General features: G+C 34.1%; 1 protein-coding gene across 1 annotated transcript in view; it reads left to right on the top strand.

Moving 5' to 3' along the window:
- The first annotated feature begins 22 nt into the window (after positions 1-22).
- Positions 23-15298, top strand: part of Pex3 (peroxisomal biogenesis factor 3) — a 36895-nt gene continuing 21619 nt past the window's right edge. Inside the window, exons 1-3 of the mRNA XM_005334851.4 lie at positions 23-334; positions 8262-8393; positions 12075-12156. Coding sequence (XP_005334908.1) covers positions 262-334; positions 8262-8393; positions 12075-12156 — 287 coding nt within the window. The 5' untranslated portion in view covers positions 23-261. The remainder of the gene's footprint in view (positions 335-8261; positions 8394-12074; positions 12157-15298) is intronic.

Here is a 15298-nt window from a genome sequence, read left to right as displayed (position 1 = left end):
TCCCGACGGACCTGGGAGCTCCGGACCAGTGAGCGGCGACGGCGGCGCGGCGGCAGCGACAGAAAGCGCAGCTGCTCTGTAGTCCACGCCCCCTTCCCGCTCTGGTGACAGCCTCTGCGGAAAGTCGTGTTTGTGATTTCTGGAGAGCACCGAGAGGGACGACGGCGATCCTGCCGGGTCTTCCGGCCCAGGTGACAAAGAAACGGTTTCCTGGTGAACCTGTCCCGCACCCCAAGAAGCCCGCACCCCCAGCGCCTGAAGATGCTGAGATCTATGTGGAATTTTTTGAAACGTCACAAAAAGAAATGCATTTTCCTGGGCACAGTTCTTGGAGGTGGGTGACAGCGTGCTTGGAAAGGGGCACTGGGAGAAAGAGGTGGGAGAGAGGTGGCTTTCTTCCCAAACAGGGAGAGGCCAGGATATGTGGAGGCTACGGATGTGGAGCGGCGTGGCAAACCTCCAGGGTTCTTTCCATCTCTCCAGTTTCTACATCCTTTGCCCTGTCACTGCCCCTCACTCTGCTTCTCTTTCCACCCCCTACCCCTCCCCCACGGAACTTGGAGAATGTACCACAATTAAGTTTTTTTTTTTTCCCCCCAGGCATTCTTTCTAATTCTCTTTGTTGCTTTCTTGTGATAGCCTTCATTTCTTTTTGGCACTCTCAGTACTTTGGCTTTCACCCTTTATTGGAGTTTCATAACATTCTAAGGGAGTTATCTGAAGTCTGTACTTTGGGTGGTGTTCAAAGATAACTTGACTTTTAAAAAAATAGCACGTTGTACTGAAGGAAGATATGTACTAGATAAAGAAAAGCAAATCAATATTTCAGCTCTGGTTCTGCCATTTTAGATAAAATTATGCGGCAACAAAATGCTTAGGATTAGGATGTTGTGCAATCTTCTCAGGATTGTGAAGGTTGGGATCAGTGCACATCTAGGTAACACAACTGAAATCACTGGCTGAAAAGAGATTTAGAAACAGATTTTACTTAAAAATCTTGAGACCCTTTTTTCATCATATGACATTCATGTCATAGCATTCAGGAATTTGAAGGAGACAATAAAAATTATTATTTTGAATTATACAAAAAGGAAATTTAGGAACTTTAAGAGAATGTTTTTGAACTTGAGGGTTTGAGAATTTTTTTATCACCAACTACATGTTTAGGTTACATAAGTACTTAAACATCAAGGACAGACGTTTCCCAAAGAACTTGGTTGCTATTGTCTTACTTTTTGATTGTATTCTATTATGCCCAAACAATTTGAAATTAATAATACCATTATATCAGTAATTCAGATATGATGATTCTTTGTGGTTTGAGATAGGGTTTTTTGATCAGGCAAGGATTATGTTTTCCATGTCTCAGGTCTAGCACAAATTGATAATAAGCATATACAAACTTTGATCACCGTTAAGACATCCTTTATAAATAAAAAGTATCTTCTGATATCTTCAGCCTCTTCTGATACTTTAAACATCTTAAAGTATGTTTAAGCTACACTGAGACTACAGAGACCATTCTATTTATAAAAGCTAAAGATATATTTGTAATGGAATATATGTCAGTACAATATATGCTGCTTCTGAAGGAAGGCAAATTTTCCCTTTAGCAGTTTCAGAAGGAATAGCATACCCCTTCAGGCTTATAGAACAACCTAATGGTAGATCAGAAATAATCACAGGGGAAACAAAGACTGTTCTTAAAAGATAGTTATAGAAGCCAGGAATGGTGGTGCATGTCTGTAATCCCAGCAGCTTGGCATGCTGGGGAAGAAGAATCACAATCTCAAAGCCAACCTCAGTAATTTAGTGAGGCCCTAAGCACTTAGTGAGACCCAGTCTCAAAATAAAAAAATAAATAAATAAAAAGAGGGATGGGAGGCTATAAAGTGTTTAAGCACCCCTGAGTTCAATCCTGGGATAACAAAAAAAGATAGTTATAGGGTTTCTAAAATCTATGGAGAGCTTTATAATTACAGATTAAAATATCAGACTAAAGAGGAGTTGTTTTAACAGGTTCAGAATAATAGAACTGATGTTCTGTTTCTACTGTCGTACAGCAAAGAAAGTCAGTCTGAAAAAAAGAAAAGAGATGACCACAGCTCGAATTTGTTTGTTTGAGCCTCATATTTTTTTCTGTTTCAAGGGAAAGTCTAATAGCATGTTAAATTTCAATTAATTTAAGAAATATTTATCAAGTGCTTGCAGTGCCAAAGGTAATATGATTGGAGATACAGATTTACAGATTTAAATAGTAATAGCTAGTATTTACTGGGTACCAATTGTATATTGAACACTATACTATGTTCTTTCTATTCAGTAGGGATGACAATAGGGTAGTTATTGTCATCCCATTCAGAAATGTAGGAACCAGAGCTCAGAGAATTTAAAAAGCTTGCCTAGGGTCTCAGAGTTAGTAACAGGGAACCTGGCTAGTATGTTAGATCCCAATGATCATTCTCTTTCCACACAGTACCACTCAGTCTTCATGGACTTTATGGTCTAATAGGAAGGAAAACCATGCATAAAAATACTAAAATTACAAATCCATAAAGGGTGAGAAAACACTGTACAAATCAACCTAGCAGACAGCATATGTAGTTGTAAAAATCAGGAAGGACTTCATGAAAGAAGTGACACATTATTTTTTTTATTTTTTTAGTTTTAGATGGACACAATGCCTTTATTTATTTATTTATTTTTATGTGGTGCTGAGAATTGAACCCAGTGCCTCACACGTATAAGGCAAGCATTCTTGTCACTGATGGACAGTCCCAGCCCCCAAGTGGCACATTTTGACAAGCTTGAAAGCTGCGTAAGGTATCTACATGCACTCTCAAAGAAGTCTGACCATTTACTAGTGGAAAAAAACTCAAATCAAATTTTGAGTTGCAAGGCTGCTTATGTGGGAATTTCTATTTCCCTGAATTTTGGATGGGTAATTACTTCAGACGAATTTGTACAATTTGACCAGTGTGAAAAGACTATAAAGTAGTAGTTCTCAAACTTTTTGGTCTGAAGTCTCCTTTACATAATTCTTAAAAATTAAGGAGCCTAAAGAGCTTTCTAAATGTTATACCTACTATTTGTAATATTTGAAATTAAAACCAAGAAATTTTAAAATTTTTTATTAATTCATTTAAAATATTAAACCATTGCATGTTAACATTAACAACACTTACTGGAAAAAATGGCATTGTTTAAATTTTGCAAGTCTCTAAAATGAGTGGCTTAACTGAAGAGAACTGGATTCTCATATCTTATTCTGCATTCAATCAGTTGTGATACCGTACATCATGTAGCTCTTAGGATCTTCCTCTGTACACTCATGAGAGATTGATAATGTAAATTGCAAATAACATTTTAATACTATTGCAAAAATAGTTATGACCTTACAGATTCCCTGAAAGAGCCTCAAAGCGCCCAGGGGTGCCCAAGCCATGAAGAATCAATGCACTAGAGAAGGTATTGCAGAACAGAAAGCAATCAGATTCGTATATATTGGCTTGCTGATTTTTAGAAAATCACAGAACATTGACTAATGGTTTATGTCTTAAACTTTGTCATTTCTGAACTCTTCAGATTTTTATTCATTCATTCATTCAACAAGCATTTTAATGACAATAAATGCCTACTTTCATTACTGGGTTCATTATTCATTATTTTTTACTGGACTCTAGGAAAACAAAGAAATAATACACAATTCTTGACTTTGAGGAAATCATGATACAATCTGGAAAGCATAAATAGAAATAAAAGTAGCACAATGATAATATTATGGTACTATGGAAGCAGAGGAGAGAGAAGCATGAATTTGTCTGGCAAACTTCACAGAAGTTCCACTTAAGTTCTAAAGCTAGCAAAAGAGTCAAAGGCAGAGAAGATAAAGGAGGTATACAAGAGATTCAGAAACTCTGATTTTTACAAGTCAAAGTATATTTCACTATAGCTAAGCAGTGAGGAGTGGTAAAGGTTGATTTGGAGAAGTCACTAGGTCATAAATAAAACTAGATTAAAGAAGACCTTCCTTATTACCCTCTTCTAAATAATATGGATAATATCCTGTGTATGGGTGCTTCTAAGACTTTATTATGGAAAAAAATTACTTAAGGGAATAATAAAAATAAGACTCCATTCTACAAATTTTGATCCTTTAGGTCTGAAGTACAGTTCAAGAATTCCTTAATTCATTCAGCAAATATTTATAGAGTTCCCAGTGTGCACCAGTAAGAGTTTAACAAAAGAAAAAAAACTAATAAGCTATTTATGACTCAGTCAAGAGCACTAATTCATGTTCTAAACATGTAATGGTAAAGAAAAGAAAATTATTTCTAAGAAGGATTTGGGGATCTGTTAGATTGAGAACAATATTAATATATTACTTTTCAAACTGTTATTGAAATGTTTAACCTGGCAAAATAGTTGCATTTTAGGAATTTTTATCCTGAAAGAGAAGACTAAAAGATGATTTTAAAACAACTTAAAGATATTTTGCTTTACCAGAAATGTTCTGAAAGGTAAACTTACATTTTACATTTATTTTTTGAGGTGTTTAATCAATGTTTCCATTATTCATAAATCAAGTTATAGCTACAGAAGAAACATTAAAGCTCATATAATCCCAATCTGTCATTTTATGAAGAAGTTTAGATTCTGAGAGAAAAAGGGACTGCTTTAAAGTCACATAACTAGTTGGCACCAGAACCATCAAGATGTCCTATCTTCTAGGCCCAAATTCAAGCTGCTATTCAAGTATATACAGAGGCCAGAGCTGCATGTTTTACGTAATGAGTTTTCTTTCCTCATTCTTATTTTACAAGGGAGACAAATATGGCAAAATTTATGAATATGGTTATGAGAGCCAGGGTAAACTAGACCTTGTATAGGAACTTTAGTGCTAACTAAACAAAAATAATGAGTTTAGAATTTTAGCCTATTTTTCCATGTATTAGTTTATGAGTGCTGTCAAGGCAAAATACCACAAACTAAGCAGCTTAAGTGACAAAAAATATTCTTTTAACAGTTTTGAAGATTAGGAGTCCAAGATAAAGGTGTTGGCAGAGTTTGTTCCTTCTATGTGCTATAAAGGATCTGTACCAGGCCTCTCTCCTAGCTTGTAGGTTACCATCTTTTCTTTTCTTTTTTTTTTTTTTTTGCTTTTTAAAACTTTATTTCAACATAACTATGCTTACAGAAATACACTCACATTGGTTAATAGAATGCAATTTAAGTTTAACTTATCCTACACAATTTCAACCAAAAACTTGGTACATGGTTTAAGATTTTAAAAAGAATTTGCAGTCTGGCCTATTTTTATCTATTACAAATGTATATAAAAGATCTGCCATCAAATGCTGCTAAAGAAAGCAGCAAGTACCTTGAGAAATATACCTTTGGTTTGCCTCAGAAAAATAACACGTATTGCACTGTAAAAGTTTATAAAATTGGTGCAACAAAACATTGTTGTTATGTTACAATGCCAGTTCAGAAAGTTCAGTAACTAATGGATGCAGAAGGGGATGGGAGGGTGCCTATGTACACATGTGGTACTGTAAAAGCTATCTGATTTAATTAATATAGTATGTAGATTATAAATCTACACAGACCAAGATTCAGATATTTTCTTAAATCTGAATTAATACTATCAGCTCACTTCATCTGCTGAGGTCAACAATTGAACTTGACATACTGGCTTTAAGTTTTTTTGATATATGCAAAGTAAATTTCCTCCCCCAGCTTTTCAGTCCAGAAGTGACAGTATACTACAGGCAAGGTATTCCTTCCATCTTCAACATTCATGGAGTGACATGTGATGAGGTTAACTGGGGTTTTAATTTGTATCAGCATGGTTGCCATCTTTTCTGAGTTTCACATTGTCTTCCCTATCCACATGTCCAAATCTGTGTCCAAATTTTTTCTTCCTAAAAGGATACCAGTTATGTTGGTTTACAACCTACCTAAAACCTCATTTTATAATTGAGATATAAAGATATATCTCAATTAATTGAGATATAAAGATATATCTCAATTCTTTACAGAGATAATTGATTATAAAGACCAGATCTCCAAACAAGGTCATATTCTAAGATACTAGACTCTCAATTTGTTGGAGGAAGAGAATTAACACAATTTAGCCCATAACAATTTATTTTCTTTTTTTTAGCTGTAGCTAGACATTTATAAAATATAGTGATTCCTAATTTTTTATCAGATTTCTTGAGAATCTGATGAAAGATGTGTAGCTTCTCCCCAGGAAAACATGCATAACAATTAAATTACCATTATTCCAGAAAAATTCCTACCTCAGTGTTTCATTTTACAATATAACTTGAACCATTTTGCACATTACTTTTAGTAGTCTGTTATGAGAATAAGATAACAAGCATTTCATGCGGAACTAGTTGTATCAGAGTTGCTTGTCAAGGTATTACTTTGTGAAATATAAGTAAGTTTGTTCATTCTGTTGGTATTGTGACACTATCAGTTTATTTAGGATTGCTTACAAGAAAGGTAGCCATGAAGCTCCTTAGGTGAACTTGTATTTGTTCCTTAAGCATGACTGCAATACATTTATATGTATATACAAATGTAGCAACAACAATCATACTATATTTCTAATTATCATAGCACATAGTCTTACTGAACTATTTTAAAGAATATATTACATCTTATCAGCTCATCTATAACATCTGTATTAGTTATAGAATACAGATTTACTTTGCAGTTCCTACAGGGCTGTCTCCTCCTCACTTGTGACAAACATACAAACCCAATTATTTAGGTCATGCACAGTTCTTACATTCATTTTAGTAGATATTGTAGGCCACAGACAATTGGAGGTAAATGAGGATTAGTTACTCTCATACAGCCTCTCTGTTTGGTTACAATGAAGCCAAGTTCTGACACATATAAAAAAAAGTATTAGCAAACAAAGATGAAAAAGCAACACAACCTATTCTATAAGCTCATTGAATTCTATACTTCTTTAGTGCTATGACAAAACATGTACAAAAGATTTACTTGAAACAAATACAACAAATTCTAGCTACAGAAGCCAGCTGGTCATCTAGTTAACTCATTTGACACATGTTCACTAAGAAGAATCCTCTGAATGCTCATGATCCCAGGCTAAGTCATTCCTAAGGTGGTAGGACTTGCTAGATTCATGTATTCACATTCATATGAATATTACTAAAATGCTTTAGATGGTCCAGTATCTTGAACACCACTAATTTAATCTATTAAAATCCAATTCTGATAATCAGTGTACTAATTAACAAATTATCTGTTTCTGATCATAGATAAAAGTTAACTGAAGCACTTAAGCTTTAGAATGTGTCTTTTGATCATATACTAACTAAACACTGGTGTGTTCACATTCTCTACTGGGACAACTAACCACCTTGGGTATAGATCAGCGTATACACATTTATATTATACTGTCTATGCTGAAATATATTTAATTGCAGAACACATGATACCACCTATATTTTTATACTGTAAAAATATTTCCCTTTTATGTTTAAGTTACTAGGTTTTAGATGGTTCAAGCTTCATTCTCTCTTTTTCAGAAATTTTTCAAACACATGGATGCATGTATTATTTTTTAGTATGCCTGGCTACCTACCTTTCTTTTACTCTTCCTTTTTAAAAATTTATCTTAAAAATTTTTATAAATATTATATGTTCTTTGAAGAAAATATGGAAAATGGAAAGCAAATGGAGGGAAAAATCACTTGTTATCCCATCAGTCAGCAATGATCACTTTATTATAGGCTAGAAATTAAAACTCATCTTTTTCTGTGAGAGATGAAAAAAATAAAAGTTCTAAGATCTTATTTTATCATCTAACATCATAAAACATGGATATTTCCTTGAGTCATTAACTATTCAGCAATGTGGTTTTTAATAGCTACATGAAATTCTATTGTGTGGATAGGCCATGATTTATTTAAATAATACCCTATTACTGGACATTTACAGTGTCTCCAGTTAACTATTAAAGTCATTGCCAGACTTTCTAGATTTAATTCCTTTCTTTTTCTTATGTGCCCATCATTTCCTCTGTCATTGGCCCTTAAACATTAATCTCTTTCTCCTTATCTTTAGTTTAGTTGTATACCAGTTTTTAATATAGGGTTTTCTAGAGCTTATAAGTTTTAGGTTTTCCATAATATAAACCTTATAATTGAATAAAGCAAGTTAAAAATAGTGTTTGGGATTTTTAATACTCTAATTGCATACTAACTTATTTTTAGGAGTATATATCCTGGGGAAATATGGACAGAAGAAAATAAGAGAAATACAAGAAAGGGAGGCGGCAGAATACATTGCCCAAGCACGACGACAGTATCATTTTGAAAGTAACCAGAGGACTTGCAATATGACAGGTAAGGCAAAGATAAATATTTATATGTGTATGAATTTGCTTGTTGATTTGTAGTATAGTATTTTGCATATTTCCAAAGCCAAATTTAGAGGAAAAGACCAAGAATGATAAATCTAGCAAGTATTTGCATTAACTGAAATATATCATTTCCATATGAATTTTTAAAAGTCAACGTGAATACTTGTTCATTCATTTTATATATTCATCCAGTAAATACTTGCAGTATCCAGCATTGGGGAAGCAGAGAGTGAACAATATTTTTAAGATTCCTGACCTTTGGGGTTTATATTCTAGTGAGAAGAAAAGATGATAAACAACAGATAAATGACTTTCAGCAGTGATGACTGCTATAAGGAGAATAAAGCTGTGTGAGGAGTGACGATGTCCCTTAAGAGAGGATGATCATCAGTCAGGTCTCTTTGAGGAGGTGACATCTGAGGAGAAACCACTCAGTACAATGGAGCAAGCCATACAAAGTGCCCGGGGTGAGAACAAGTTTGGGACAATCAAGAAATAGCAAAACCATGTAGCTAGAAAATAATTAACAATGGATAAGTGATAGGAAACAAGGCCATAAAGGTTGGCCTTATCTATAGGGCCTTATAGGTCATAGTAAAGAGTCCTAAGTTTGTTAAATTTAGAGCAGGCAATTATAGACCTGTAATTCTTTCATAGTAGTATACATTCACTCAGCATTAAGTAATGGTAATAATTTAACCCCTGGAGCTAGAAACTGATTGAATGTCATAATAAAACCAATTGTCAATATTTGAAGAGTTCTCAAATCTGTGTCAAACTTGTTCAACTTTTTCATTGTTTAAAGCTTAATATTTTTTCTAAAAAGATGTTTCTTTCAAGAACAATTAATTTAGAAAGACTTTATAAAGCTAAGTGCTCCTTTTTAAATTATAAAAGTAGAACATTTTTTCCAGAGCTAAAAGGACTTTATTGTTAAGTCACTAGTCTTGTTTTATGGATCAAGAGGCTAAGATCAAGAAGTGAGAGATAGTCTGAAAGTTACTGCTTAAGTATACGTTTTAATATTTGAAGTAGTAATAAACAGGAAAATACTTCTATTCAATAGGGCAGAGAGTGACCAGAAATATTGTATACAATGATTACTCTGATATGGCATAGTGAGTAAGAGCATAGGCGCTAGGGTGAGGCAGATCTGGTCTAATTTCCAGTTTGACTTGTTTTATTTATGTGCCTTTGGGCCAACCTAAATCTCATTTCTCTTCTCTACAGAGTACACATCATAAAAGCCACTTCAGAAATGTTTTGTAAGAGTGTGATGAAATAATGCTTCTAAAGTACTTGGCACATAATAAATACTCAGTAAATTATAACTTTTAAAACATAATTCTTTAAATTTCAGCATTAAATGTAGTGGTGCTACCAAGAACATTTTGATGAATTTTTAGAGTATAGGAATGATTCATTTCAGACGATTACTCAGATTTTCAGAAAATACAAAAAGGCAGCTTGTAGGGTCTCAAGATATATCTCAGTTTGACATAGATCCTTATGTCAGTTTAGTTGCTCCAGGATGCAGATGGGTTAGATGTGTGAGAAATTTCCTGGAAGGGAGGAACAGGTGAGAAGGCAAGGAAAACCTTTATATCACAATTCTGGTCTGACATTTATGAAAGGAAAAGAGAAGGAAGAAAAATTAGGTTAGGAGAGCCTGAGACTATAGCAAATTCTAGGAGAGCCTGGCCAGGCCAGTGGAGTTCCCTAGTAGAGGAGTCCCCACCTGAGCACTCTCATTGGCAAGGATCAGTACAATCACAGCAATGGATATAGAGGGTGGCAGATAGAGTTGTTAATTGACTATGCTGCTCCCAACAGAAGATGGAGGTGACACATGTCCATGACCATCACACCCTCAGATGAAGAAATAGCTGACTATGGATAATTTTTAAAATAACATATGGTGATTACTAATAGACAAAATATAGGTTCACTTAAAAAGTTGGCAGACTAGCTCTTATATGTACTGATATTAGTATGTTCAAATTTCTATTCTTTTACTTAGAAATCTTTAGTGAATATACTAGAAAATTTTTAATACTTTTGGATAAACATAACTATTTTTTGTTTTGTTTTTTGGCCCAAGAAGTTAATCCCATCTTGAAAGATAATATCTAATGGATTGCTTCTGTGCTTTCCATTTTCACTTTCCTTCTTCATGATTTTACTGAAGATCTAGGAGGGAAGCTTATTGAATTTCTTCATGTATGCATAGCTGACACCACAAATGAGATTTCAGTATACAAAATAGGATGCTCAAGTCCTATATTAAATGGCATAGTACTTGCAATAACCTACACAAATCCTCCTCTATACTTAAAATCATTTCTATATTACTTATAATACCTAATACAATGTAAAGTTGTTATACTCTATTGTTTAGGGAATAAAGGGAGTAATGATAAGAAAAAAAATCTGTACTTATTCAATATAGACAAAATTTTTGTTTCGTGATTCTGGGAATCAAACCCAGGCAGGGCTTTGTGCATGCCAAGCTAGTGTTTTACCAGCGAGCTATACTCCAAGCCCCAGACCCAGTTTTTTCAGATATTTTTGATCTGAAGTTGGTTGAATCTGCAGGTGCAGAACCCACTGATATAGAGACCCAACTGTATTGTGTTTGGACTGGACATCTCTACCAAATACACTAAGAAACAATCTAGCTTTTGTATTGGTTCTAAACTGCTACTTTGATAATGGTCTAAATAACTTAGGAGATTTCAAGTGCAGCTTGAAGAAATATGCTGAAACTAAGAGTGCAGTATTGAAATAAATGTTGCATAGATTAAAACCTGAATTTTCTATAGAAAAAAACTTGGATTTTATATTGACAATTTTACCTAGTTGAGAAATAAAAATCATATACTAAATTTTCCCTTCTAGAATGTGGTACTTATGATCTCTTGGATTTTTTTTTCATTTTTTTTCTTGATTTATTTAGTGTTAGAAATTCATTTAAATTTAAATGTGTTTGTGGCTCTAGCATTTCTTAAACAATGTTTAAGAAATAACTTTCAAGATATGAAGTAATTGAAAGGTTTTTTCCTTGGAATACTGAATTATTTTGTCTTCATGTTATTCTTGGGAGTGGTAGACATAGAGTAGCCACTGACAAAACCAAAACTAAAAGTCAGCAGTACTTAATTCCTATTTGCCGTGCTATAGTACTTAATGTTTTAATGTATTTGATAAACCTTTTTATAACATTATATATAAAATATGTAGAAAAAGTATATCTAATATAAAAATGTCTTAATCATTTTCATTATATCATAAATAAGCATTTATTGTAAAAAAATTTGGAGAGTACAGAAAACAAGGAAAAAACAGAATTATTCATAATCCATAGCCCGTAGACCACCATTGTTACCACCTGAGGGTAATTCTTTTCATTCATTCTTCTGCTTGTACTTGTTTACATTGCTGTGATCATATCATGGCATATGAATAATTTTGTTGTAATAACATCATAAAATGCATGATTTATTAGCACAAATTAGTTTTATATCACTAATAATATTAATTGGAATTCTCTAGACTTGACTTCCTTCCTCTTACTAGCTGCTTTTCATATAGCCTGAAATAACACATATTTCTCAGTGATTACAGTCATATCAATTGTGATCTTCTTTTTCTGTTTGGATTATAGTGCTGTCCATGCTTCCAACACTGAGAGAGGCCTTAATGCAGCAACTCAATTCCGAGAGCCTTACAGCTCTACTAAAAAACAGGTAAATGCCAGTTCCAGCATGTTTTGTTCATGGACTACAATTGATAGAATGAACGAAAATACTTTCCTAAAGTCTTTGTTTTTTTACTTTTCTTTCTAACGAAGACTTATATAGACTCAGAAAAAAAAATCAAGTGACTATATCACTGAATCCATATTTTATTTTGTTCATTCATTTCTGCTAAATCTGATTAAAGTATAGTACCACTGGCATTATGCAAATAATTAAGAGCACCAACATGTTATGCATTATTTTATATAAATAGATTTTATATAATGTTGACATTTTTCAGAAATTTAATTATTGAGTTTTTATGGAACATATTCCTGAACCAGATGTTGTGAAGCAGACAAAACTTACATTAAACATTGTGTTTCTTATATTGTTTACAGTGTAATAAGTGAGGCATGTTATCATACATTTTAACAACTAAAGCACCTGAATTTACATTATAAATTATTAACAAAATGAAGTACAAACATAACACTTGCATATGATAATCCATTTTACAAAGCACTTTCATATGTATGACTTTACATATGACATATAGTATACCCAGGGGTATTGTAAGTTAGAATAATTTTTTAATACATTTTTTTGTAGTGGTAGATGAACTGAATGCCTTTATTTTATTTGTTTATTTTTATGTGGTGCTAAGGACTGAACCCAGTGCCTCACAAACACTAGGAAAGTGCTCTGCCTCTGAGCCCCAGCCCCAGCCCTCAGTTAGTATAATTTTAGGTTAGTTTGAGAAGACTTCCAGAAGGAAATGGCTCCTTCTTTTAATGAGGAAGATTAGATATGGGGATGATTTCACTAAGTAAATGTTATGTGCTTATGTATGTGTGTTTGCGTAATGCTGTGGAACAAACCCAGAGCCCTACACATGGCTAAGTATCTACTCTGTCACTGACCTATATCTCCAACACTAAATAAATTTTAATCACTGTGGCTTTACTGAAATATTTATTTGCCTTGTAATCACCCTTCAAATAGTTGGAGGGAAAAAAGTGCTATTTCTAGAGTCTCTCTGTGCCAGCTCCAGTGCTAGATACCTTCCATGCATACATGCTCCTATTTAATTTTCAAAGTATTTCTGTGAGATAGACATTATCATCTCCATTTTGCACATAAGAATTTAGTGCTCAGATAGGTGAAATAAGAAGTTGGAAAAATTCTTTGAAATATTTTTATATGCAGAGAATACCTCCTAAAATAGCAATGGATTTTTGTACTTTGATATTTTTTAACTCTGATTAAAGTATACTACTACTGGCAAGAGATTTTTCCTCCATAAATTTCATCATTCCTAGAGGTAGACTGACTTTAACCCCTGCTTATAGATGTAAGGTTTGGTTTACAAATTATTTGTATAATTATATACAAAATGCATATGAGTTGATTGCCGTTAGCCAAATAAATACCTAATTACCACCTATACATTAATATAGGAGAGAAAAGAAATAGAGTTCAGTTGCCTTAAGTTTGAGTCATACTGAGGCAAAATAGATGAAGTAAATGAATAATGCTAACCTAATAACAAGCTTTTAATAAAGTAATAAACACAGTGGCATTCTTTCTTCTTGGTTAATCTGTATCCTGAAAGGCCCTAGGTCCCATATGTTTTGGGGGATTCAAGATCATTAAGATAGTATGTGATGACCATGCTTAAGGCCCTAGATTCAATCCCTAGCGCACACACACACATAAAGATAATTAAGACACTCTTATGGTTTAGATATGACATATCCTCCAAAAGTTCATGTGGAGGACAGTGCACAAATTTTCAGAGGTTAAATGATTAGATTATGAGAGGTGTGACCTAATTGGTGGATTAATTCATCGATACAGATAAGTGGTTGGTAACTGTAGGCAAGGTGTAATTAAAGGAAGTAGGTTATTGGGGGTAAGCCTTTATGGATTATATTTTGTCCTTCGTGAGTGGAACTCACTCTTTGCTTCCTGGTTGCTACTTCCTGAACTACTTAGCTCTGTCAGCCTTCTGCTCTGATGTTCTGCCTTACCTCAGGCTCAACTATGGACTGAAACCTCTGAAACTACATGCCAAAATATACTTCTCCTCCTCTAAGTTGTTATTTTCATGTCTTTTGGCCACAGTGATGCAAAAATTGACTAAACAGAAGTTAGAACTGAGAAATGGGGTCTTCACTGTGACTACTTTACCATTTGATTCAGAAGTCTTAGGATGGTTTGCAGCAGGAGGAATTTTGAAAAGTTTAGAGATGCAAACTGGAAAATCTTAAGAATGTGATAAGTGGAGTTTAGTGGTACATTCTGGTAGAGGCTCATAAGACCAGCATGCTGGTCTTGCTTATATGACTAGCACTGCAGTCAGTAAAGATGGGTTTATGAGATTTCAGAAGAAAGGAGAAGACTATTGGAAACTGGACTAGATGCCATTAGTTGTCTGCTCTGGCAAAGCAGTTGTCTACATTTTGCCCTTGTCCTGAGCCTTCCTGTGACTCTGAATTTAAAGATGATGAACTAATTAATCTAGTAGAGGAAAATTCAAGGCAACAGAGCATTTAAGAAATAGCATTTTTGGCACTTCTATCCAAGTTTACTATGATAATTAGGAGAAAGTAAAGCAGAAAGATTTTTTAAAACTTGCAGTTTGTCTAGAAAATTGTGTGTAAAACTGAAACTAAGGGAGGCATGATTATTAAAGACATTACAGCCACTACACAGAGGCTAAGTACTTTCCACAGATTCAATAGGAAAGATGGCTTCAGGACATGTCAAGAATTGGCAAGACCATACCCATCTCAGGCTCAATGGTGTAAAAGTAAAGAATTCTTTTGAGAAGAGATCATGGGTGTACTGCTTGCACAGAGGAGCCCAGGAAATTTTGTTTTGTTTTGTTTTGTTTTGTTTTGCTTACCATTCCTAGCTACCCAGGCACTCAGAGGCTGCTACAGCCACGGTCCAGGAAGGTTGGCTACTGCTCAAGATGGTTGCAGACCTTGGTCTCAACCATGTGGTGCTGGCTCTGCAGAAATGCAGGATGCTGGCATTATCGGGTCATAGAGGCTTCCACCATCCAAAGCCAAAGGAAGGAGTAAACAAAATTGTCATAATACAAGAGTTATTAGTGTCATGGTAGAAAATGTGAGGAGAAAAT

Source organism: Ictidomys tridecemlineatus, chromosome 8, assembly GCF_052094955.1.
Source record: "Ictidomys tridecemlineatus isolate mIctTri1 chromosome 8, mIctTri1.hap1, whole genome shotgun sequence".
NCBI classification, from domain to species: domain Eukaryota; kingdom Metazoa; phylum Chordata; class Mammalia; order Rodentia; family Sciuridae; genus Ictidomys; species Ictidomys tridecemlineatus.
Note: the sequence above shows the minus strand (reverse complement) of the source record. Positions and strands in the feature narration are given on the sequence as shown.